At 35.1% G+C, this 27,171-nt stretch overlaps 1 protein-coding gene across 4 annotated transcripts in view; it reads right to left on the bottom strand.

The window, feature by feature from the left end:
- The window catches only part of LOC124160610 (glutamate receptor ionotropic, kainate 2), a 1,073,818-nt gene that overhangs the window by 31,005 nt on the left and 1,015,642 nt on the right, over positions 1-27,171 (bottom strand). For 2 of the 4 annotated variants that reach the window (XM_046536502.1, XM_046536505.1), the window contains exons 9-15: positions 25,848-26,051; positions 19,719-19,823; positions 14,965-15,345; positions 11,671-11,868; positions 8,161-8,386; positions 4,691-4,855; positions 3,729-3,829 (exon numbers count right to left, since the gene is read on the bottom strand). In XM_046536502.1, the coding sequence (XP_046392458.1) occupies positions 3,729-3,829; positions 4,691-4,855; positions 8,161-8,386; positions 11,671-11,868; positions 14,965-15,345; positions 19,719-19,823; positions 25,848-26,051 (1,380 nt within the window). Of the gene's footprint in view, positions 1-373; positions 3,099-3,728; positions 3,830-4,690; positions 4,856-8,160; positions 8,387-11,670; positions 11,869-14,964; positions 15,346-16,944; positions 17,203-19,718; positions 19,824-25,847; positions 26,052-27,171 lie in introns of those variants that run through there. The other 2 variants (XM_046536504.1, XM_046536503.1) reach the window with 2 other exon arrangements.

Raw genomic sequence — 27,171 nt, 5'->3', positions numbered from 1 at the left:
TGCAATTATAATTCTGTAATGATAATCTTATATGTATTAGAGATATTTGTTTCTGCTATATCCCTTAGGAAATTATTTTACTTATAATCGCCATAAGTGTATGTTTATCCAAACAATAATAAGATATCGACTAATTTAAAAATATTTATTTTTTATTTTTTATTTAGGTGTATGTACTAAGATATTAATTAGTTATCAAGATTTGTCCTGACATGATAGGGAGTCAGATATACTTAGGCAAAATTCTTTCACACTTCACTTGTAAAATGAGAAGTCACACTAAATATAAATACAATGACTTTTAATTTCTGTTTTATTTAAAGAAAAAATATTATGTAATTGTTTTGATGAAATGATAATAAATGGATTAAAAATGACTTTTAAGATCATCCATGAAATCCAAAATAAGCACAAAGCTCAGGATTGTATTAAAACAAGGCTCAAGAGGTTGCAGAAAATTAGTCATGCTTATCAATAAAGTAGTAAATATGTTCAAGCATCCAAAATTATTGTTATTGAAATAATAAAACTCTCACAAATCATAATTGACAACATAAATGTACCCAGTTGACTTAGACAAGAGACTAGCCTATTTTATCATAAAAGATGGATAAAATTTATGCATATGAATAAAAATAGAGGAAAATATCAATGTAGTTTGTTTATATTATTTTACTTGGACAATACCAATTTATCACAGACATGAAACTTATAAAGATTTTTCAGTCACAAAAGCAACAATGTACATAGTTCACATGTGATCATTACCAGCATCCACCAAAGTTTACTAATGCTGAAGTTATACGGGGATACAAAAGTTTAACATTTTTGTTTTACTTAGTGGAATGTGATTGGTTGCATTGAAATTTCCAGATAATGGAAACGGAGATCATTTCTTAAATCATATGAAAAAATTGAAGTACAAGGATGATATTTTGTGCACATGAAACTATTAATAATTTATCAATTATCAGATTACAGTAGACCCACACAATTATTAAATTAATTCTGTTAAAATTCTTGGCAAGAAATTTTATCAGAAAACTTATATGAATTCAGCTATCTGAAGTAAATACTTTACATAAATAGTCGCCTTTTCATCAGCTCTATTATGCATTTAGTCATTATATTAGTCAATGATCAGAGTTTTTAAACACTCTTGAAAGGCAAGGCAAAAAAATACATATTTATGCATCACAAATAACCAACGGCTGTAGCGAGTTAGAGGAGAGGGCCAAGGGGTTAAAACCCCCATAAATGTTTGGAGATATGCAACCATGTGTACTCTCTCCAAATGAACCCCCCAAAAAATGTACCCTCTCTTCAAAAGAACATACCTCAGTCTTAGAGATGAAAACAGCCGATAAATTTTTATTCAACAGTAACTGTATAAACCCAGTAAATGATGATCTGTTATAATGAACAATCTTTCCTCACCAGATGATTCATGAACACAATGGCTGAAGAATAAACTAAAAAATTCAAAATGAAAAAAATGTTTTTTGAAATGGGTCTACTGTATTGCTCAACTATCTTATTACCATTTAATCATTCATATTCTCCAATTAAAGTGTACTTTATTTCAGAGCATATTAATGTGGAAAATAATAAATATACTTAAATACTTCATACTGATCAGTATGCCTGCACACTGAAATCAATATAAATTATAAAATTCTTAATTCTTTCTCCTAATATGTACATCATTGACTGAAAATGGAGATCATGGTCTCAGTAATAAGACGTTGCTTAATGAAACTACCTAATAAAGTCACTAAAGTTTTTTTTATAAATTCCATCTAAATGTTTTTTATAAAATATTTTTTTCTTAGATACATCATTTGGTCTCCTTTCATACATTTTCAAACAACTTTCTATGGTCTCATGAAGAACCTCAAAATTTAAACAAAGTTCTATTTCTTAAAATAAATTTGAAGCATATCAAATAGAATAAATATCAGTGTAATTTTTTAACATTAACTGGCTACTTCAAACAAGTAATTTCTTTCACGTCTTGAAACTTCTTGCGGAATTGTGCATGATTTTTAAAATTCAAATTAGTTTTGCCCAGTAACCTAAAAATTAAAACTTTTATTAAAAATACATTATAAAACTTACGTAACGAATCAAATGTTTGGTTGAACGGTAAAGTCTTTGTAAAAATATTGTATCACAAATTTCATTTTTATCCGACTAGCCTAGCTGCCAATTTTGATTAAAAGATAAATAATTATGCAATGAAGAAGTATCTAGAGCGAATTCATTGCAATACTTTCTTATACTACAATGCTGTTTATAAAGGGGGGTTTTCTCATATCAATGTACAAAATTTCTATGTATAAAAACAGTGAAATCACTTGCCACCTCATGAATCAAATCTAGATTTCTCATGGAGTATGAAAATGAGATTGGGAGCAGGGAAAACTTGACTCAAAATTAGATTTACTGAAAACTCCCTCAGTTTTGTATTGCTGTTTACCCAAAAAATTTCTGATATGAAAACATAGTAAGGTAGAGTAGCAGCAAAAGAATAATTACATTAGAAAGGTAAAAACCATTTTTATAAATATTTTATCACTTTTTTAAAAGATAATTGCCATCATTAAAAAAAATGAAATTTTCTTCAAGTCTGAACCTTTAATATATATATGTGAAGAACCTCGTCGGCGAAATGTCAGCCATGTTTTTGGCAGTGATCTCTACATCCCTAAAGTTTGTGTCAAGATTTCTCACGAAAAAAAATCTAGCTGAGCATCAGTGCCACTCTTGCAAATTAATCGTTGGCAAAACTGTCACCACAATTCATCCCTTACAAACAACTACAGCCTCCTATCCACAACCCACTGAATTTGTCAACGGCGACCGCCTCGTAACAAAAAACCACAAAATTCAGGATAGGATATCCAGCCATGCCACACATCCATAGGTGTGATGACAATGTGAGAGGAGAATATTTTTTTAAACATATGGCTTTGTGGTGATAGGATTTGTTATTCATGCACCACGCGCACAAGTTTTGTCTAGTAGAAATATTCGTCGTTTGCAGAGGATCCAGGCACGGAGGGACGAGGGCGATGGAGTTTTGTTTGGGCCGACTGCTGATAGAGAGAAAGAGAATGGAGTGGGGGTGCAAAAAGAGAGAGAAAGAGATCGTTGTTGCCAGGGTAAAGGGGGGAAAGAGGTTCAGGAGGGGAAGGGGTAATGGGGGAGAGAGGGAAAGAGAAATTGTAGTGGCCAAAGATGCACTCAAAAGAGGATGGATGGTAGTACATGCTCGTTCAATGCATAATTCATCATTTTTCATCTCATTACTAATAATGGGGTTGTGTCATGTCATCAAATGATGGGAGATAAGGGAGAACAAGTTCTGAATTATAATAGCGTACTTCATAAAAAATGTTGAGGAATTAATTTCCAAGGGGAATGGTCGCATGCTTCAAATTTGGCCGGCTAATTTATGATAAACTATTGGAAAATGCCTCTAATCCTAATTGTTTTCTCATATGCTTTCTAAGAGTTAATAAGTTTTGTCAGGCTCATGTTTCTGATGTCATGCATTAGGAATTGTGAAAATCATAAAATCATAGGTGGGCCTACACTCCTTTTTCAAACGATTGGCCCCAGAGATAAGTGGTATGTAAGGGTCGTTTGTGCTATCAAAAGCATGCATATTATACAAACAAAAGTCAAGAAGCAAGAAATACAAGCAATAAATTTTCATTACTCACTCTATCAGTCTGAGCATTCTTTCTTGAATTCCAGCAAAATTCAAGAATTGCAACCACAATTGCCAGGGCAAGTCCACACAGCAGAACAACAAAAACACCACCTATGATGGAAAGTAAATATCCAATATGGCTAAAAAAATGGCTTTTAATAATAATGTAGTCAATGCAAATGTAAGTAGCCCTTAGATTGGTCATTACTTAAGATAAAAAATAAGCTTCAGCATTATAATTGTTAACAATAATATTATATGACTGGTAAGCAATCTCTGAAGAAAGAATATAACAGGCATAGAAAAAATTTTTTTAACTGACTAACAGAAGCAAGGCAGAGTTGTTAATAACAATAAGATTATGGGTAATCTAACTATGACAATGAAATGGATTTAAGAAATTTGAAGTGTAAAAATAGAATGGAAGAGAATAAAATCAAACTTTTTCTTGAAAACAATATCTATATGGACCTAAAAACATGTGGAGTAAACTATTTATTATTGCAGTAAAATTCATGGACTAATGCATTTCAAAGAAATTATTTTGAATTTGTTGACTAATTTAGATGTGAAGCTGGGTTCCAGTTAAAAATGCAAATGATCACTATGACCCAACAAATATAAATAATTTTTTTTTATTCATCGATCTAAAATTTTTAAACTCATTGGTCTTAAATATAAGTATTGTTCATTCTTAATTAATAACCAATCTAGATGTTGCGACAATGCTTATGTAGCAAAAATAACAAGATAACTACTATGAGCATACAAAATAAACAGTGATGGGTATAATATGAATGAAATAATTTCAAAAACCCTAATACACAATGGCATGGACATTGATAGGGTTCATTACATAATTGACTTTGAAATTATGCTCATTTTTCCATAAAAGTAAATTCTCATTCTTTATCCACTGACAGAAATATATCACTAAAACCAAAAGAAAATTAAGATATATATTTTACATACCAATGTTCTCAACTCCAAGAGCATTGGCCTTGGATTCCTTATTTTTGTCATCCCTATTACAAACATCTCCAGTGTTCTTCCACCACTTATCATATAAAATTTGAATAATACCCTTTTCTTGAAGTTCTAAAATGGCCAATGATATCTTGTCCCTCCATGGCGAACCTTATCAAAAGAGAGAAATGAAATTTATAACTCGGATTAAATATATTTTTTTGAAAAAAATTATAAAATGAGCATAAATCCTTAATAATTTCATGCATACATGACAATGAAAACAGAAATTATTTAATGAAACCCCAAAGTTGGAAAAGCATTGGCTGAATATAGCTTTTCTTCTGCTTGAAGATGATACAATAGCTTGAATTAGCTACTCAGCATTATACACCAAGGATAACCTATATAACAAAATCTTTAAACATGTATAAGAGAGGATGTCTGTTTGTCTGTACCCTATGCATTTCCATTAGGGATGGGTCGAATAGTAGATTTCTCGAATTCGAATATCGAATTCGAATATCAAATCATTGCTCGAATATTCGAATACCTCGAATTTCGAATACCTCGAATTTCGAATACCTCGAATACTAAACTATGAATGTGAGAATGTTTGACTAGGTCGCCTAAGCAGCAGGAAACCCAAGATTTTGATGAGTAATTGTGATTGCCTTTAAAGGATTCAAACAGGAATTTAGCTGATTAATGGAATATTTTACTTTTATGTAAACAATAGGGTAGTTTGCTTCATCATAGAAAATGAAAGGCATAGATTGTGATTCGTTACCTACCATTGGTGTATTCATTATATACAAATTATTTGGTTCTAGAAATACCGGTCTAGACCAATGGCAATGGTCAATTTTATCCTCATTTGAAAAAGGCCAGATTGGCACCCATGTGATGCCACTCCACGTGACATCACAGGTACCTAGTTTCTACACGAAAGGATAGGAGTTTTACATCGTCTGACGTTACCAATGCATGCATGAGGCACACAGCTCAGGGAAACATGTCTTAGTAATCACTTATTAAAACTGGCTAAGGTCGGAAAGTTTTCTTCGTTTGATAAGGTAAGGTTTGGTAAGGTATCAGCGCTAAGAGCCTCGCCCAAGGTCACCTCACAAGGTGGGAGGGGGAACCAGAAATGCGTCACACGGACCTTTCCCCATCATTCCCACTAACGCATCGCGTTTTCGCACGATGGAAAATTTTCACTTTTAATTTAATCGCGAAAAATAGATATCGTCCTATAAAAATCTAAAAGCGTTAAATACGTACTCCAGGAGTATTAATATTTCGATTTAGGCAATAAAAAAATAAAAGGAAAGCACCCTATTTGAGCATTACGCCAAAATGCTAAGCCCCCGTCGTATTTCTTCGTCTTTCCGGCATTTATTTTCCTGCGTAAAATGCTTAAATAAAGCCATAAATATGTCGTGTTTGGTCTTATTCTTTCTTAAATTACGCGCATATTACTAATATTTCAATCCAATAAAAGTGTAATATCAATTGCCGAAAGTCATTGATAGACACCTTTCGGGCTAGTAGATGACTCATGCAGCAGTTGACCTCCAGTAAGGGGGAAATTCGAAGCAGGTAGATAGAAAAAGGTCAGCGGGTGAGAAAAGGGGGTGGGTGCGAGACACGTTATTATTTTTCTCGCGTAACTTGATATTTTTTTCGAAGCTAAGGTCTTCGTAATACGATCCCTGCGCGAGGTCTGATCTTTTGTTTGATATCGGAGAAGAGGAAATCCTCAGAGTGGGTGAGGCTGGGTGTGTGCTGAAGGGAGGGGGATAGTGGAGATCGTGGGAAATGCGCCAATGTCACCATCCCACGGCACTGAGTTCCTCCTTGTGGTAGTTTCATCTCCTGGGGAAGATTCAAAATAATTGCCTGTCGTTATTAGCCGCAAAGGAGACATGGTAAACACCTCGTCTTATTTTTATCAAAAGACGAATGCGGGAAAATGGTCAGTGGGGGAGAAAGAGTGAAGGGTGAAACGCGATTCTATTATTTTCCGGTAACTTGATATTTTTTTCGAAGCTGAGGTCTTCGTAATACGATCCCTGCTCGAGTCGGGACCTTTTGTTTGATTTCGGAGAAGAGGAAATCGTCGGAGGGGGTGGGGCGAACGCTGAATGGACGGGGATAGCGGATCGTGGGAAATGCGCCAATGTCACTGTCCCACGGCACTGAGGTTCTCGTGATGGGGGACACCTGGGATTTTCGGATTTTTTTCACCCGATCAATTTCGGTTCCCCACGTCGAACTCTTTTCACCGCTCTAACGGCTCTAACCCGCGAATTTGATATAGTTCGTAAGGTTGCCTAAAACGGCGCTGCATGCACTAAACTACTAAAGTTCTCCTTTTCCGAGCCAACTACCAACGACGAGCGAGCGACAGTGTATGACGCGAAATTCTAATTATTCGAGGTATTCGAGACGGCACCTTTGGTATAACTATTCGAGATCTCGAATATCGAATACTTTCTGGTATTCGAGGTATGTATTCGAGTATTCGCGGATACTATTCGCACATCTCTAATTTCCATAGGACTACACTGATTGTGACTAAAGTTAGCAAGTAGGTGCATCTCATGCTTCCAAACCTCTTAGTCCTACTCGGGACAGATCCAGGATTTTTTTCTTGAGGGGGAGGGGGCACAAGAGTCTGACAGGTCTTCTCATATTTGAGATAAAATCAAAATACAAAAATTACTGTAGAAAAGTCTTTGTAATACGCAAGATAAAATGAATGTAATGACAACTGTATTAAATATCTTTTCTATGTTCCTAGATGGGCCAGTACTTCAAGGGTTGTCAAGAGGATTATGGAGTGTACCACCTGAGAGAAACATCAGTATATTGATCTGGAGATCTGGAGTCCAGCCTTGTTGGTATATATTGATTCCAATGCAGCTACAGACATGCAAATTCAAATGCACTTTCAAATGCATTCAAGGTAAAAATAACATCAATGCTTGCAGTGCACACCTTCAAATGTTGGTAAAGCACATTAAAATTGTGACACAATTATGTTCTGAAAACCATTAAAAATACTAATTTTCTTGCTATCTCAGAGCTACCCAAGACTCTTCAAATCTGAATGTTAATGATTCACTATCCCAATTAATTCAGGAATCAAGACAAATAATTTTTCATATTGATGAAAAAATAAAAGTCATCCAACCTAGTCTGAAGCAAGCAATCAAGCAGGTCAACGAGTTGTTTGGGAGATGCAGTGTATCTCTCATGAGCCCTTTCAAAATGTACCACCTCACTAAATAAACACCATATATATTTTTCTCTGGCTAGCCTCCCTTTCAGTGGACAAAAACATCAACTATAAATTTAACATAAGTTTTGCAAAAATGGCTATTGATAATAAAAGATTTTTTCTGCGAGTTAAATTTCTCATGAAACCTATATACGAATATATATATACGAATTCAAGAAGTTTCATTTACCTTTTGGAGTCGCAATCCCATAACCTTTTGAGTCTAGAAGGCCACCAATTTGCGTTAAATTACAGTCTCTCTGTACTGCATAATCAAGCATTGTGGACTCCATTAAGAAGGCATAATCTCCTTCTAAAACTCTTTTGACACCTTCTTCATACGTAGAAACAAAGACAGCAGGTCTTTTACTCTCCATAAATCTCCACATTTTTTGATAAATTCCAATTTTTGAATCCTATGGAAGAAGAAAGATAAAGAGAACATTTACCACTTCAACTATAGGGCCAAACTTACACATTATGTGAATATCATACAAGTTACTTTATACCATGCAATTCTCATAAGACAAAATAACCGTGTTCTTATTTCATTGAAAAACTAGACCACAAAGAATTTTACAACGAACTAAAAAGTTTTGGAGAGTCAAAATAATTAAGGCTAGATCAAACAGAAGGCTTCCTATTTAGACTGGCAGACTACAGTGTGGGTGTTAAACAGCAAGCAGACAGCTGATGTTCGCTGATCCATCCAATAATGATACATGCACGCATGTTGGAAGCAGCATTATCTTCTCCAAATGGGAAAATAATTCGTTTTAACCAAAGAAAAAGCCTTTAGTGTTCTCTGGAATTATTGATAGATTATACATATATATAGATAAGATCCCTTTTAATGATATCAAAATGACTTTTGTTGCTAGTAAGTATGGTGACTCTGAGTTCAACTTCAATTCACTCAACACTGTGTTGCGGTAGCATCTGCTGACTTTTACCCCTTTGCTTTGTGAAACATCATCACTGCTTTGATTAGTGTCAATTGCCCATTATGGAATTGGTGGGAAAAAACAGCTGGATAACTGTCTGTTTCCAGACCAGTCTGTCAAATACTCTGGAGCCAACCAAGATTACTCAAAAATATTCTATGCAATGATCTCAAAGTGTAGCTCTATCTGTTTGGCTGAACTCTAAGTGAAGAGGTAATCAAGCACCAATGGCAGTGGTGTAGCAAAGGGGGGAGGTCTGGACCCCTCCCCACCCCCCAGAATATGAAAACACAATTAACCCTTTCGCGCCTGACCTTCGTTGAGGGAAATTCGTCTTCAATACGAGTCGCTTGAAAGTTTTATTTACTCCCTTGTACGAAGCTTTTTCGCGTCAACTGAAGGCAGTGGTTCCCTCCCTAACCATTTTTGGACCCAACTCAGTGGGGCGCCAATCTCTTTCCTCGGCCTCTGTCCCAGACCCTAGAGGGATTAAAAGCCCCTTCCTAGGACGAGTCCGCGGTCAACTGGCTAAAATGTTAGGGCAAAATATATGCAAATACTTATTGTTCGCATCGATTTTTTACATTCAAAATGAATTTTGTGTTTTTTTTCTGAGCGTGCAGAAATTTTAAACGAAGTTCTAACGTTGATATAGACGGATTTAGTATATTTTCTAGTTGGTCTATCACTCCGTTGATATTAACGTTAAAATTTTGTTTGAAATTTCCATGTGGTCAGCAAAAAAAGATGAATTCATTTATAGCATTAAATATCAAAAGTAAGCAACAAATATAGTTTTCGAAAACACACTGCAAATAACAGTAGTTGACCGCATGGAGAGGATAAGAAAGGGTCGACCTGAGCGGCCGAAGATGGGACTGGGCTCGCGCTAAGGCGGGTCACGAGGGGCGACCGCGTCCGTGGGTCAATTGTGTCCGCCATGGTCACTTTTTTCGACCTGTGCCGTGCAGGCGTGGCATTCGTTGCTTAGGTTAGGAAAATTAACGCCGCACAGGTGTGGCATTTGTTGTTTATGGAAGAAAATCCTCGCCGCACAGGTGTGGCATTCGGCGCGAAAGGGTTAATTTCCTTCATAAAAGAAAACAAAATATTGAAAAATCATGACTTTTAAAAAGATTTCTATGACAAATGAAGTTTTTTCAATTTTGGAAAGTGTTAAAATTTTTTTAACCCTTATACTGCCACCGGCTGAGTGAAAACTGCCTCGGGCCGATTTATTGGCCCGACCTATTTGACTTTTTTTATTTCATGATTGTGGTCTTTTCAACTGCTGCCGTCTCATTTATACACATGTGCTTTATCTCTGCTGCTTACTAAGATGGTTTCACTGTAAATAATGAAATAAAGTAGCTGATATACAGTGGAGCCTGGATAATTCGAACTTCTTTTATTCAAAACATGCTTTCATTTGAATATTTCTCTTGGTCGCGAGCATTTTGTATTCAAGCAATTCTAAAAAAATTGTGCATAATTCGAATTTTATTTTGGATAATTCAAATTTTTGGTGTATCAAATTAAGGTATAAATTATAATCTGTGACTCAAGGTATTTGTGAATCTATCCAAAAATATTCTTTACTAATGCTATTGTCAATAGGTTTGTGTTAGACAAAATGCATGCCAGCATAGTCTGATGACTCACCCTTCCCTTGATTCGAGGAAACAGGCAAAAATATCAGCCTTTTTTGAAAGACAGTAGGTTTTTTTATGGTTGCCATCCCATGAGCTCTATGTTTATTTTTAAATATTCTGTTAGTCGATAAAGTTCGTATTCAATGCTTTTAATCTCCTTGGTTATTATGATTCTATAGCAGTGTAGTATGACATTTTGACATTTTGTCTAAAAGTACACGATTACAAGTTAAGTTGGTAGTGCACAGCAGTTCAGATGTTGCTGAGGACATTTTAGGGTTAAAATAAAAATGTTACTATACTTTACTTCATAGTTTGTTGAAATAAATATTCCTGTTGTAAGGCTACTTTAATCTTATTGAGAGGCAGTAATCAAAATATTTATATTTCAAGAGTGTCACTTCAATAAAGAGTTTTGATTGGAAATATGAATTGTTTTGGACCTATTTATTAACACATTCAGTGCAGAGCATGTCAATTAACGAGGTCCCGTCCAAGCCAAGATACGGAGCACGTCAATTGATGTGCTCTGCCGGTCGGACGGCCTTTCTCCTCCTCCATACATGACTAATATCCACTTTCGAGTCTTCCAATTGTGTGCATGGCCTTCAGCAAGCTCCCCTCTTTCAACCGCTGTGTGCCGTTTGAAAATAGTAGTATTTAAATGGAAGTTAAGGTGCGAAAACCACTCTCTATTTCTCTTTCTTATTTTATCAGCCGAATCTGATGGCGTTCATGAAAATCAGACCCGCATTGAATGTGTTAAGGACTTCTTTAAATCGAATTTTTGGATGATTAAAAGTTTTTAACTGGTCCCTTGATGCTCGAATTATCCAAGTTCCACTGTTATTTAAAATCTGAAATCTTGAGAATTCTGGAAAATAGCCTTGGCAGTCTTCACATATCCCACCCAAAATGGGCTGGCATTAAAAGGGTTAAAACCCTCTACTTAGTAACCTGTGTTAAAAAAAATTCTCCCCTGGTTTTGGACCCCCCACAATGTAATTCCTGGCTACCCCACCGACCAATGATAGAGACTTTAAGATAACAATAACCAACTATTACTATGAGAATGTAAAAATGAGTTTCATTCAATTTACTCACCCTAAAAAACGTCATGGTTGAACCTCCTTCCAAAGTTCCATATGGAATTTCTGTCTGTTCTGCCAAATCAGCTGCATTCTCTATTGGAGTAATCATTCTTTCTACAGTAAGGAAAGCAGCAAGATTGGCAGTGTACGAAGAAATTATGATAAGAGTGAAGAACCACCATATGCCTCCAACTATTCTTGTTGATGTAGCCTGTTTTCATTAAAGAAAAGAGACATGAGCTATAAATTAAGCCATGCATAAAAATCTTCAAGCATGCAAATAACACACCAATATCAATTGTGTCTTTTGATTGACTGACCTCAATGAAATGAAAAGTACAGAAATAAATATTTTATTCCATCATTATAATCCATTTTCCAAATAATGATTTTTTATACCATTAAAATTAAATTATCTTTGCACCCACTTTTTAACAGGAAAGTAAACCTTTTAGCAATTGATTGAAGATTTTGTGGCTTACTTGGTAAATATATCTTTATTACAGTGTAAAAATTTTTCATGATACATTTGGAATCACACAAGCAAAAAACTCAATGCCCCAAAAGAATAGTTGCAACTTGCATAGTACTTGAAACAACATGATAGAGATATGAAATATACAATTTTCAATTGAGAACAAATAGATGATTAAATATGCAATGATTTCAGAGTAGCAATAAGAATTTTTTTTGCTAATGAAGAAGCCATTAGAAGAAACTAACAGGGCTTTGCTGCCTGTTGAAGGCCCAAAGAATAATTTTAAGGGGAGATATTATACATACACAGCATAGGATATGCACTAAAGCAGCTGCGCTATACTTTGCAGTATGTACCAGTATATAAGCACTGGAGATCAAAACTAGATAATGGTAAGCGGAACAGGAAAAAGATTTTCCATTTTCAAGTAAGAAAAATGGCATTGGGTGAACAAAGCATTTGGTAGCGAAGCAGAATGAAGAGGAATTATAACTGCTGTGGATCTGTTAATATGTATGTATCTGATCAACAAGGATAAAGTAGGTGCTCCCGGGATCAATCACATTTTCTCTATTCAACCTCTATTCCAGATAATTTTCGCTTATTCCTCTCTTATTTACGATTTTCGCTGAAAATTTTGGAAGAAAAATACGTCTAGAAGTAAAAGAATCAATAATAAAAGAATGCAAATTGATGGAAAAAAGAATTTATGAGTTTGAGAAAGTGGTTAGTATTCCTGATGTTCATAATAAAAAATATATCAAGTCAGTAGAATATCTGGGATTGCCACATGTTTTATGAACATTTCTTTCTCCTTCTCACTTCATACTCTGCATCGAGACTCAAACAAAATTATGTATGTTCCTAAATTTCTGTTTTTAACTACAGCTCGGCCAAAGGCATAAATAACTTTGATTTTAAACTCTCAGGATATTGACGGCAAACAACAATAATTCCATTGAACTGCTGCAACTTCTCACTGTCAACAAGATCAAAATTAAATAAATCTTTTTTTATAAAATAAAACTTAAAAACAAAATGACAGCAAGAAATGTTCATAGTAGTACAAAAAACATGTGTTTTACATTTAAAAATGAGGCAACAAGAATATCTTTCTTAGAAAGAAGGTAAATTTTCCTATAGGAAAAATTGAGTAATGTGGAATGAAAAAACAAAGCAGTATCAGTATCATTTGCAGTACTGGAATAGGCACCAATAACATTTTCAATGCTTTATCCATTCAAACAACAATTTTACTGCAAAATGGTAGATACATATTTAGGCATCATAGGGTCATTTTCAAAAATTGCAAGTTGATTGTTTCTAGTTTATGAATTAGGCAACTTACCATAAATAAATTGAAAAAAATTGAATACAAAATGCAAAGGAGAAATACTTCATTCACAGTGATGGGATACTAATTTAAATGAAATAAACTAGTTTAACAATCCATCAAAATGATATGTACTTTGATAAATTAGAAGCATTACCAAAAGTAACTTAAAAAAATACAAGGGTCAGAAAGTACTTGATCATCAAGGGTAATGATTTTACTGATATATTAAGTCATTCATAATTCGTATAGCATGCAGTTTTCAGGAATACCTAAGCCACTACTTCATTTTTAAAGGTGAAACTCATAAAAGTTATTATTGGATTAATCTCTGTATTTTTCACAATAACTTGAAAACAAGGGACAACTTCATTCCAGAGTATATAGCTATTTGGAAGGAGGGATTGACTTGTGGCAAATAAGATGAAATTTCTTAAGTATTACTCACTGAGGCAAAGTATATAAATTTAAAGGATCTTCATGTGAGACTAGATTGTTCAGGAAGCCCATTCCCCTTTAAGGTATTAGTGCTAAATCTGGTGAGCTAGCATACAATAATGGGTATAAAACAAACATAGGAGGCAATATAAGGAGGAAATGCTTATTACAATTATATAAGTATAGAATTTCTAGATAAGTAAGATGTCAACGCAAATCATACGGTAAAGCAATGTAGTACAAAAAGGCTATATAGCCAGCTATAATTCCCATATATGTACTTATAATGTCATAAAGTAATTAAATCTTGGAAATCAGTAATATAATGGTGGAAAATAAACATTGCAGCAAAATTAAAAATACTTCCTGAAAAAATATCTCAGAAAATAAAGATATTTTGAAATTAATATTTATATTATCTTACTCAAATGCCTTGGTTCAAGATCATGATTTAGATAAGAAAAGTCCAATTTATTAGGCGCTTACTTTAAATTTATAAATGATATTATTTGATGGCTAATGAGATTAACATATGCTGTTGAGTCTTTCCTTTTACAGTGCATGAATATACAGCAGGGTACCATTTTAGTGACTTAGGGATAAGCCTTAATATATAATTTTTCATAAATTAGGCAAAGTAAAATTGCAGCCCAATTAAAGTTAATTTGCTGTCCTGGAGAAATTTTAATATGCATGATGGACTGGTTTTTAATTGGGATTCATCAAAATATCTTTTCCACTACTTGAGAGGTAATTTAAAAACATAAACCTTGGTATTATATTTGCATAGACTTGAATTTGATGTTAAAAAGCAGATTCAACTTATCAAAAAGAGGTATAAAACTCACCAATGATGTTACATTTTTCCAAGCAAGCATTACTCTGGCTTATATACTGAGGTATGCAAACAGTGCAGGCTAGCCGAGCCAACTTGGGTTAAGATAGCCATGTCACAGTTCACCAACCACAATGGCTAAGAATGAAGGGAACCTGTGGCTATCTGATTTACAAATCACCAACTTGAAATAGTTTTTGACCCTATGATGCATAAATTGTACCTTTGGATTGAGATCAGATCCTTGCTGCATGAGGGTTCCTATGGTGAACCAAAAGGAATTGGCAAGAGTAAAGTCATTCTCGACCACTTGGCCATCACCCAGGCCGAGCATATATCCACTGCCAATGCCCCCATAACCGACTCCACCGGAACAACCATGGTCATGTTCAAAGAGGTAGGTGGAAGACACAGGGTCTGCATTCGCTGCTGCGCAAGCTGCTGTCTCGCAGGGTTTGGGAGCAGACCACTCGTATGGAGAGAACCTTGCAACCACCCATATTGTCAGGGACACAAGGACATATGCCCCTAGCATGTAGAACCAGATGGCGACCGCAAGTGGATTCATGAATGAAAATAACCGGCTGGGCATGCTTTCTGAGACCTAATCAAATATTTGTGGGGAAGAGACTTCAGTTGACTAGAATATGTGTGATCATGACCTCCTTCTCTAGTAATTTATTCCTAGATGCTCTTCACCTGATTCTGGCTCCATGGTAATACATACTATAACCAAAAAACTTCAAACTACATGATTTCACCAGTTATTCAGATGAGCTTTTACCGCTTTTAGGAAACTGCGATACAAATCCATTGAATATCTGAATATATGGTTTATGTTTTTCAAATGTGCCATATTAATATTTTTCCCATTTTATTGGTACTCATAAAGTGGTATATTCACAGCAATATGCCTTGGATCCTCTAAATTTTTCCATGAAGCAGTTTTCATTCCACTCTCCCATTCACACACAGGTTGAGCAGGGGTTTCAGCTTCACGTTTAGCAGTAGGATGGGGATAGTTTACTTCTAGCCATAATATGCCAGGAGGAAGGTTGCCAGTGGTATCTCAGGTCCATATACAACAGTTATGAGTAAATTGAATTATAAGATTACACGAGAGTGGTTTGTAGAAGTTTAAATTTCTTAAAGTCTGTCTCACTAGAGACTTAACATGGCAAAACACTTTTTTAACAAGTACTGCACTTTATAGCATCTGAAAAATATGAATGATCTTCCTTTGCATTTGATAGGTCCTCTCTTAGGTCTACTTTGGAGGGTTCAACGAATAAATTAAATCAATTCCATTGCATGAAAGTTGAGTAACCTTACATAATATTCCCCTTGCACAACATGTGGCCACTTTCAAGGATGAAATGTGCTACTTGAGATACAAAAATTGAATGAGACAGGTAACAGGAGAAGAAACAAAAAACATTGAAGGCATTCTCAAGTTCAATGCTGAAAGTCAAGGAGGTAGTAGAGGTAGGAGCAGGTGGTATTTACAACATTCAGTACTGCTTAATGGTTCCAGATATTTCTCAGTTTTTTTTACAATAAGGTGTGAGAAATTATCTTGCTAAAGATGTTATTTCTACTCAGTGCAAATCATCTTATTATGATGTTTTGGTAGTAAGTGATGATGAACTTGAATACACAATTTGTGCCACCTGGGAGGCAGAATTGAAAATTAATGGAGAATGCACTCACAAATGGGCACATATAAATTAGAAGTGAATGTAGAATGAAAGTGTATTCACTCATGTCCTTTCCTCTACATACATTATTTTTTGGGACCAATGTATTGCCATTTTAGCCTGACTTCATGAAATTCTAAGATATTTCCAGCATGAATTTAATGTAACAAAAGAACCGGAATATTGGCTACAATAGCTAAGAAAAACATCTCTAACAATTAGCCCTTTAGGTAAAGATAATGATAACTACCATGAAATTCAACATTGTTTTGATGAAAAAAACACATTTGGCAGTTTAGGAAAAAAGTATAATTAAGAGACATGTGAATCATACACATTTGGAACTATTTCCAGAATTTGGATTAAGGTTTCTCAGAAATTTAATCAGTCTACAAACCACCTGGATGGATGGAAAAAATCAACCAAAAATACTTATGATTGGGAATCTAAGTTTTTCTGGGATATACCCTCCAACATTCCCATTTCTGACAATTATAGGGACAAACCTTGGGGTTAAGCCCGGATCCTTGTCGTAAGAAGGTCCCGGTGATGAACCAGAATGAGTTGGAAACAGAGAACTGGTTCTCGACGACATCAGAATCGGCAAGGCATGGATGTGGATTATTCCACTCATATGGCGAGAATCTTGCCATCACAAAAAGTGTGAAGGAGACGAGGAGATAGGCTGCTAAGACGTAGAGCCAGATCTCGACCGCCAAGGGATTCATGAAGGAGAAGAGACGAGTGGGCTGCGAAGTCGGCACCTAAAAGAAAGGCGAGGGACCACAGGGGTGGTGGAGGAAAGGAAGCTTCTTATGCACTGGGAACATAAGCAAGCACTCTAAACTAGCTATACTTTGAACAAAAACACATGTTTAGGGATGGAGAATTTCCACAGAAGGTCTACACTAAGGTTAGGGGATAGCTTATTCATGCACTCAAGGAAGTATTCTTCAATTATGCAAGGAAGTTTGTTACTTTCTGGCTTCCATTTCAGGGTTTGATTCGCTTAAACATAAAAATTAAAAAACATAGACATGAATTTTACATGAAAATGCATAAAATTTGTATTTTTATAAAAATCTTGTAGTCAGCAGCTAAAGAATTAATTTTACGGAACTAGTACGAAGTAGGTCATTGGTAGGACCAATTATTTATTTATGATAGATGGAAAGAATGGTAAAACTTCCCCTCAACAGAATAAATCAATCTGGACAAAGCCATGCAAGTTCCAACGCTGTCAATACTGGAGCAAAATACGTTACATTCAGGGGTGCCGACTTACAAAAAATATTGGGGGGGCCCAAACCGGGGACCTTGCCCCAGTAAATTTTATAAGTAGTGAATTTTAAGTTTTTTCAGCATTTTAGAAGAGTCATATGATCAACATTAGAACCCTGATCACTCGAATCTCGATATCTGGACACTCCGGGAAAAATTTACGAGCCTGACACATTTTTTCCTCACATCTGTAACGAATTTTTGGGGAGGCTCGGGCCCCCTGAAGCCCCATGGAGTCGGCGCCACTGGCTACATTTCAGCGATTGAATAACAGCATATTTTATGCTGAATATCACCGAAGTCTATGCGGAAACATGCTGCATAAATGGCTAATAAAAAAGCTTGCATAAGATTTGGAAAGTATGATGATATGATAACGATAGAAGAAGTAAATTTACACACAAAAACCTGCATATATTTTTTCTCTAAGTTGATTAAAAGTATACAAACGAGGGTTGCTTAGATTAACAAAAAACAAATTCCTCAGTTTTAATCAGGTTTCATTTCATGCTTTTATATTTGTTCATCTAAACATCTAAGTCTTTCTTACTTATCCCTCTTCTTGAGGCGTAACACTAATGGGGATATGGTAAGGCCAGTAGGACCCATTTAAATGCATCGTTTCCCCAACCCCCTCCAAAGTTCATAACTCACTCTGGCGTAGAAAAGTAACATACACCGGGATAAACGACTGCAAATTTTTTCACATGAAAATATATATACATTTGAACTGAAATAAATCAATGAATTCAGAACTTTAGAAACGCATTAGTTCGTGACGGTAAGCACACGAGCAAAAACATAATGACGCAATAGCCCCGTGACTTTATACTACAAGCATGAATCATATGTATAAAACGTAACATACCCTCAAGGATGACACTATTAGTCCTCCGAAAGGATTTTTTTTTAAACCGATTACCAATGCGAATATATTCCAGGGGCTCGTGTTTGATTAATAAGAGATATGTTTTCTAAAATGGAGAAAATATATTACTCTTTGAAGGTTACTTATTTGCATAAAGTAATAAAAATCATACTCGGGGTTCAAAATGTGCGCCGAATTAAGCACACAATTTTATGAAGTTTTATTGCACACACGAGTACTCCATTGCTTTCGATATTATTTCTAAGGTAAAAAGCGAAACAAACGACGTGGCGAAGGGGCTATGGAATAATTTTACGCATTTAAAAATATTAGAGAAATATCTAATCGAAAATTGCAAGGTGAGGATAGGCTGAAGTAATATTTAACTCAATAATTTTCAGAGGATAGGCCAAAGGACTCACTCAGTCATAACCACATGCACACATTACAGAGACATGAAGACATAAAAATATTATCAACTTAAACAGTTGCATAAGATTTTGTAGTTTTTCGTCATGAATGTACTTTTGGGAAAAATACTGTATCAACATTTTTCAGCATAGCACACGTATCTTACCCATGTTTTGGTTAGTAATTTACAAGAGGACACCAATAAGACTTTTCGAAATTAGGCAAATCAAAAGTTATTATAATATAATATATATTAAAGAGATAAGTTTTTGACACAAAAAGAAAGAAATTAAATTTAATTAAAAAAATATGATTTAATTAAATTGGACTATAAAAAAGAGACAAATTTTTAATGAAAAACGGATTTGTAAGACGGTAAAACCAAATAGTCCACGTCTCACAACAAAAGGTATTTTGCACGGATTTCTTTCACAAATTCTTCAGAATGCATATAATATGATCAAAAAAGTAGCTTCATTGGTGTTAACTGAAGAGTGGTAAGATTTATTTTACCACAAATCATCAACCTTTACATTACGATAGATATACGGTTTGAATAATAACATTCTTATTGGTAAAAAAAGAGAACAATAAAGCATAAAGAGTTGATTTTATCAGAAAAATTTTCCAATAGATATAAAGTAAAATTTGTAACCAGAGAAACTAAGATATACACATAAAATGAAAATTGAAGGAATCAAGCAAGTAAGAGCGTTTTACCTTGAAAAGGATACCGATTCCCAAATTCATGAATGGCTTCGTGAAATCAATGACACTTTCTCGAGCATAGTTTATTGTCATCGACGCCACAGCCAAGTCGGCCCTCTGCGAAAAAATACACAATAAAAGATTGGGATAAGTTTCCGAAAGGGAATGAAATCATACTAGTAATTCAAGATCTGATACGTTAGTTTTTGTAGTGTAATCCAAAAGAAATAGAAACATTATGGAAACGATCTCTCTTTATGGAAGGGAAAAAATACCTCATTTTCTTTGTTATTATATTAATATGCAATAAGATTACACATTAATACAAACTAAACCACAAATAATTCCTAGCAATTAATTCATATGATATTTAAAACTTTTAAAATGAGAACAAACCATGATACCACACCTCTATAATGACCATGGAAATTATTACACAATTAGAATAATAAGAAAGCTATAATTTCATATTATTACTCGAGTGAGGAGATTTTTAAATTATTTTATCCGAAAACTTAAATTTTACATTTAATTGATTATTTAGCTCTAAATTTTTGATGCAATCATTTTAAGAAAAAAACAGGATAAATGAACTTTACTTTTAAATAGACTAGTATTCCACGAAAAGAGATTTCAGCGTAATTTATACGAAAAAACGCAACTCGAGCACATTACCAACACTAAACCATCCATACCCTGGGGTTGAAAAGGTGCAGATGTTTTAACAATACCAACACATTTATACCGTGTGGAGATTTTAAAAGACGAAAGTTACAATGGCTATTACGTACTATAGAAAACACACACGACAAAAATATCTCAAGAAAAAAACTATTTAATTATTCCCAATTAATTTGATGAAGTGTTAAATAAATAGAGCACTAAGAAAACCCACTATCATATCGCACTCAATTTAAAAAAGTCAATATTTTATTCAGACAATTATTATCTCACCATTGAGAGCAACATTTTGGTGAAAACGTATATATAAATCTTTTTCTTCATAAGTATTTGTAACAGCTTTTTGCTCAATGAAATTTCTTTTAAGTTATTATCTGATTAACGTTTTTGATTTCTAACTTATTTTCTTATTTAACACTATCCAAGAAAACTGCGGACACTATTAAACACTATCCAAACTGCGGACTAGCTGGCGGCGAGTACAAACTAAGTCACCCGTAGATATACACAAAATGCGAAAATTTCTCAGAGAAACAAATATTTGCCTTGAAAATACTTAATACTGATTAAAGCTCTGTGAAAAACAAAAGTAAAAAATTAACTCCCAAGCGAAAATTTGCTACCACATCCCATTTTTGACGATATTTTTCTGGGGTTAATTATAACATTTATTCCATACCCAAGGCCAAGACCGAAATAAATTTATTTTTACTCTGCTTTGCGGCGGGGATTCCTTAAAGCATTTTCGAAAAGCCTTGCCTTTCACTCATTCCGAGACTTATTAGGAGGAGGGGGGAGGGTAAGGGTAAAAAGAAAGACCTCGAAATGGCGCCGTTATCATTGCTTCACGAGTGCGACGGAGCAAACGCATTCTCCGCTTGTTATCTTGCCTCGCCGGCACGTTTGCCCCGCTCGCCAAGGAGACGAATTTCGACATTCATGTCTCCGTACGTATATAGCATTTTAATGGGCCGAGAAACATCCCACCGAGTGGATTACGAAAAAGCTCCCCTCGCGGGTGGAACGGACACTCGTCGTAATGATTCGGCTCCCTCCATGCTTCAGTTGCGTAAGGCGGAAAGACAGAAATGTCAGCGACGCTGTGCGGAATAGGTTCACATTTCCGTCCCCTTCCTCCCTTGAGAACGTACACGGGCTCATTATACCACGAAAATGCTTTGGCGGCGAAATTTCTCTCGGTAGAAGGTAAATTGGTGCTTTCGACAGGAATAAATTTTTTGAAAAAAATCTCTACCATCATATACAGTACCACGAAGGAAGTTTGCAAGAGATATAAAATTAAATTTGGATATTTTTCATTTATTCAAGTAGAAAGAACATCGCCGATTTAAATACAATAAATCAATGGATTTAAAACCTACTAACTTCGCGCGAGGAATATACTTCTCCTTTAGGAAAAAAATCACTGACTTGTGGAGAAGTTAGGGCATGCAGATGAAAAATTGGGAATTTTTTCTACCAATAAAAAAAAATCCCATGAGAGAATATATGAGGATGGACCCAAGGGAATGTTGAATATTTATTATTTTTCTCGTTAATAACATATAAATTATTCTAAGAGAAACATGCGTTTCAAAAATTGGCCTACTTTTATACCAGCAAAAACGTACGACGAGCTGAATTAGAAGCATGCATTAAATGTTACGATGCGGAATAGATTCACTTTTCCGTAACCTCCTCCGTGGAGAACATAGAATTGGGTTTCTTGCATCATTAAGATCGCTTTGGAGGCGAAATTTATCTCCCTTTGAAAGAGAAATTACGTTAGTGAATTACCTTCTTGAAAAAGTTATCCACCGTCATTAAAATTATACGGGGGAACATAGAACGACGAGTAAAATTCAACTTGATATATCTTTTTTCTCTGCATGAAGTACATTACCAATTTCAAAAGAAATTGGTGCTATCAAAATTCGTGCGTTCAAGTTATAATAATTCACCAACTCCTCGTTGCCAATTAGAACGTTCCACAGAGTAATTTAGAACCATGAACCATAGTTTGACATATTTTTCTAATATTGTAAAAACACCGTCGTGAAAAACGCAACTATATGTACAAAATTTATTCATAGACATTTATTCTTTCCCTTCATGAAAGAATATAGCTGCTTTAGAGAGAAATAAATCTATATATATAAAAGAAAGTCGAAAATCGTGTTAGTTAGAACACTTATAACTCGAGAACGGCTGCACCGATTTCAATGAGATTTGGTTCTTTGGATTCGTCTCAGGCGGGGTTAACATATAGGCTATTAAAAAAAGGATAATTTCACCAAAAAAATTCATCTCTTTCCTATGGACATGCTTTTAGGAGTTATAGTAACACAACAATTGATAAGTCGGTCAAAACTACAAATTAAATAATTTGTTTTGTTTTTACCACTTTAATAACTGAATTTAGTAACAATATAACATTTTAATTACTAAATATATTCAAAATATTAATTAAATTGAAATTACATTTTTTAAATTTAATTCGAGCTGATTGTAAGCCCAGCCGTGGCCCAGCTCGAGTTGACACTTCACTACCGTGTTTGTAAACAAATCTCCAAGCAATTGTTGACAAACGGTAATGTCCGTGTTCCTGTCGAGGAATCGAGTAGTTTTAACCGTTTTAACTCATTTCCTTGGAATGATTGCAAATTAGTTTCAGCGGGAGGTGAGCTCATCAACAAAGAGTTTCAGAATATGATTGATCGCCAAAAGAATCAAAGATGGTTGATTTAGCGAGCAAGAACGAAGATGTGGATGACTAAAACGAGGTAAATTCAAATAGTTCGTACTCTGCATGAATTCGAATCTTTTAAATGTGTAACAAACGAAGACGAAATCACCAACTATCTATCTGAATATTTTAAGTCCTTGGACGTACCTGGCTTACCAAGCCACGATTTACAGAAAAATGTAGTTTCTGTGCTCATGATCTTTCGAAGCCTAAACCAACCATAACTATCCAACGGAACGTGTTTGATCATTAAAAAAATTGGCGATGAATGTGATTCACGCTCTTCACTTCTTCACTCAAAGGAAAATTCAAAGGTGAGGAAGTCCTTATTCCGTAGATTCCATTATCTCAACTCATATGCCCTTTTGAGCTTTAACTTATTCAATTTCCAATTCGTGTTGCATTCGTGATAACGATTTAAAAAATCGCATGGTCAGTCTTTCAGTTTTTGTGTTGTTTGTGCTCATATGCCAATGAAAACCCATGATTTTCTCATGGTCAATTTAGCGTGCTATGCTCACGAGTCGATAAACCATCCTCTGTATTTCTTCCTTCGCTTCAATTGCGTAGCTAGGATAGGGGGTTTTGGGCACAGCTAATACCACGGGTCTGTAGGGTAAAGAAAACTCGCTAAGGTAAGCGGGAAGTGTGGGGGCACTTCCCTCAGACATTTTACAAAATAGATAAACAGTTCAAAATAGTGGGTTTTGCGGCTGTGTGAATAGTTAAATATGTTTTGTTTGTTAGTCATCCGTCCCCCTAATATTAATAACAAAATCTTTCATAAAAAAATACTCTAAGCTCTTGTGGGGGGGGGGTGGGGGTTATTCCCCAAAACCTCCCCTCGCTGCGTCACTGCTTTGCTTCGCTATATTTATTTAGCTTCATCTGCTTCATCTTGCGCCTGATAACAAAACAAAAACTGTTGTTTATCAGAAGGTGCTTGACACAAGACATTAAACCCGAATGTGTAGGGCTCACCGTGGTGCGTTTACGCATGCAGTACGTTTACGCAGTGCATTTTTACCAAACAGAGATACTAAAACTGGCGCGCCTTAAGTCATTTAATGCAAATGCTGCCTCATATGGGCTTTTCTTGCACGATTTTGAGCATCAGTCAAGCGTCGGTCTGGGGTTGTGTCAACCTCCCCCCTGAATGGGCCAAGTGTATGCAACGGACTTGGACCTAAAAACATTTTTTTTACAGCTAATAACGCAAATAGCCAACCACTGAATTCGTATAATTTTTATTTCATGAACTACTTTATTAAACCACAATGCCCAAAATTTCTTAAGCTAAAACGTAAGAAAATTTGTTGAAAAAAATCCTCGTTAACATGCTCCGATCCACCCTATGTAGATTCAATAAAGAAAATGTCTTTCTGACAAGCAATTTTGGTAATCATTTACGTAGTTTTATTGAATTTGTATCCTTATTTCATTATAATAAATTAAAAACGATTAAAAACGATACAGCCGCTCTTGATTTATAAATGGTGTAAGTAAACTGTAAGTTCATTGATTGTTAGGCGATACGAAGTTCGCCGGGTCAGCTAGTATATTATAAAACAAACACCTACCTTTATCGGCAGAAGAAAGTAGTACGGGGTGAAATAGAAGTATGCTTCAAATTGAATATTCTTTATACTTCAATTTTTCCTGAAGGAAGGAAATCACTGACTTTTGGGAAAGGAAGTTTTTTCAAACGTCATTTGCTGTTCCAACCATATATAAAGGGCACCACAAAGGAATATAGAAAGGTGTATCATATTTTATCTAGGATATTTTTCTTCAAAGGCAGGAAAAATTAAGTTTGAAGAAAGATGAATAGCTTCAAACATGTATGTGATACTTTAATTTATTTAAATAAGCACCGTGGGATAACTTAGAAAGATATATCAAATTGAATTCAAGATACTTAAGCATTTCTCTCTGTTTGAACAAAACCGACGCACAAATATATATTTTTTATAACTAAATACTAAACTATATATTTTTAACTATACTATATATTTTATAAACTATATATTTTTTAATTTTACACTTCTATTAGCACTATGAATCGTAAATAAAAGTACCTTGGGTGAACTAATAAGAATGGATCAAATTGAATATTTCACACAATAGCATTTAGCTCTGCGCTAAGCAAATCGCTTCTACAAAGTGAAATTTGCTATTTGATAAAATTTACGAGCTAAGTTTACATTGCTTAACCTATGAAGAACAATCTTTTTTCAAAGCGACTCGAACAACATCATCTTGGAGCCTCACCATATTTTTAAGTCCAACAGAAATGATAAAATAAGAGAGATATTTGGCAGAACGGATTAGTGAAGGAATTAGTTTTCGGCCGAACAACAAACTGCAATAAATGCAAGGTAGGAATCATTAGTCAAATGTTTCCAAGGCTGAAATTTCTATATACTTCAGCTACTTGCGCACATTTCATAGATTCATACGCATATTCCAGAAATTTCGGTATATTTCATCTAGAGCGCAAAGAAATTGGAGTTCTCCATGTGTTATGTTAACATCTGTATCCAGAATTTCAGATAATTTTATCTTAACCCATGTTTTTATTGATGGCTGGTGCGGTAACATCCCCCGCCATACACCTATTGCGGCGGCCTGCGGGGTAACATGTAGATGTAGATGAAGTGTACAGAAACCCCTTTTGACCCACCCACCTGACCACCGCAACCGTCTCCACCCACCTTGTCCATGAGCTCACGGACTATGCCGTTCCACTGTCTCGTCTCCGGGTCGTATACGCCGTACATGTGATCGGGGACGAGGCGAATGACGTAGTGGAATCCAACTTGGGCCGCAATCCACTTGAGCAAGTCTATGCAGAAGCCCTCGAAGCGAGCGTTGCCCGTTAGGTTGCGGTCCTCTTTCACCATTACGTAAGGCTTCTCCTGTTTGGGAGAGATGGAAAGGGAAGAGGAGGGAGACAGGGAGGAAGGGAGGGAATAGTCACGTGACGTGGAAAAACGGGGTCGGTGGTGATTGCGGCATGGCGGGTAGGAGTTAGTGTGTGGAGAGACGGGGATGAATGGGGGGTTAGAAAACATATTCCAATCGGAAGACGTAGCGAGGGCGACGAAAGACCGCTCTTATCGGGTGCACCAACTTGGGGACACGTTGAAACGATCGTTCATCTCATTAATTACCATGTGGAAGTGGGAGTTTAATGGACGACTTGATTTACGGCAGCAGCTTAGATCGTTTGCGCCGTTAGGGGATTAGATAACAATAATGACTCTCATCTAGGTTCCAGCACTAAAGTAATCAATGTAGTAACAGAGATTAAAAGATTTTTTCATTACTATAAAATTAAAAATGTAATGCACACTCCAAGTAGTTGAATTGATTAGCATTTATTTTTTATAATAAATGTTATTTGACTATAACACACACCAAAATCGACTTCATCCTTACGCTCAAAAACATTGCAGGGGGAATTCTGTATTTCATTACTCACAACTCTTATGTTATCTTCGCAATATTTGTCTCTTATCAAAACGCAGGAGGCATTACTACTATTGTAAATTAGGCTCCTCATTGTTAATCAATTCAGAAATAGAGATTAAAGCAGGTTATCAGTATTTCAATAATTTGAAAGATATTAAAGCATTTTTCAGTATTGTTATGCTTACAATGTAACGTACGCTCGTAACAGTTGAATTGATTAAAATTTAATTTTGAGGAATATTTTGAAAAGAGTTGATATCTGGCTATAATGCACACCACGATTGATTACATAATTTTGCTAAAAATAATATATCAGCATTTTATATTTCACATTATTACCTTTGCTGTATTAGTTTCTACTTAAACCGCAAGAGAAATTATTACTATTGTAAGATAGGCTTCTCACACAAAAAGAAAATAATCTCTGTAAGACACATGCAGAAAGTTATGAATTTTTAATGAGGATATCCCCAAAATTATGACTTGGAAATGTAAGTATTTATGAACGAAGCACAATTAGAAGAAGATAAGATGAAGCAAAGTACGTTTCTAGCTTGGATGTTA

The sequence above is a fragment of the Ischnura elegans genome, chromosome 6, assembly GCF_921293095.1.
Source record: "Ischnura elegans chromosome 6, ioIscEleg1.1, whole genome shotgun sequence".
NCBI classification, from domain to species: domain Eukaryota; kingdom Metazoa; phylum Arthropoda; class Insecta; order Odonata; family Coenagrionidae; genus Ischnura; species Ischnura elegans.
Note: the sequence above shows the minus strand (reverse complement) of the source record. Positions and strands in the feature narration are given on the sequence as shown.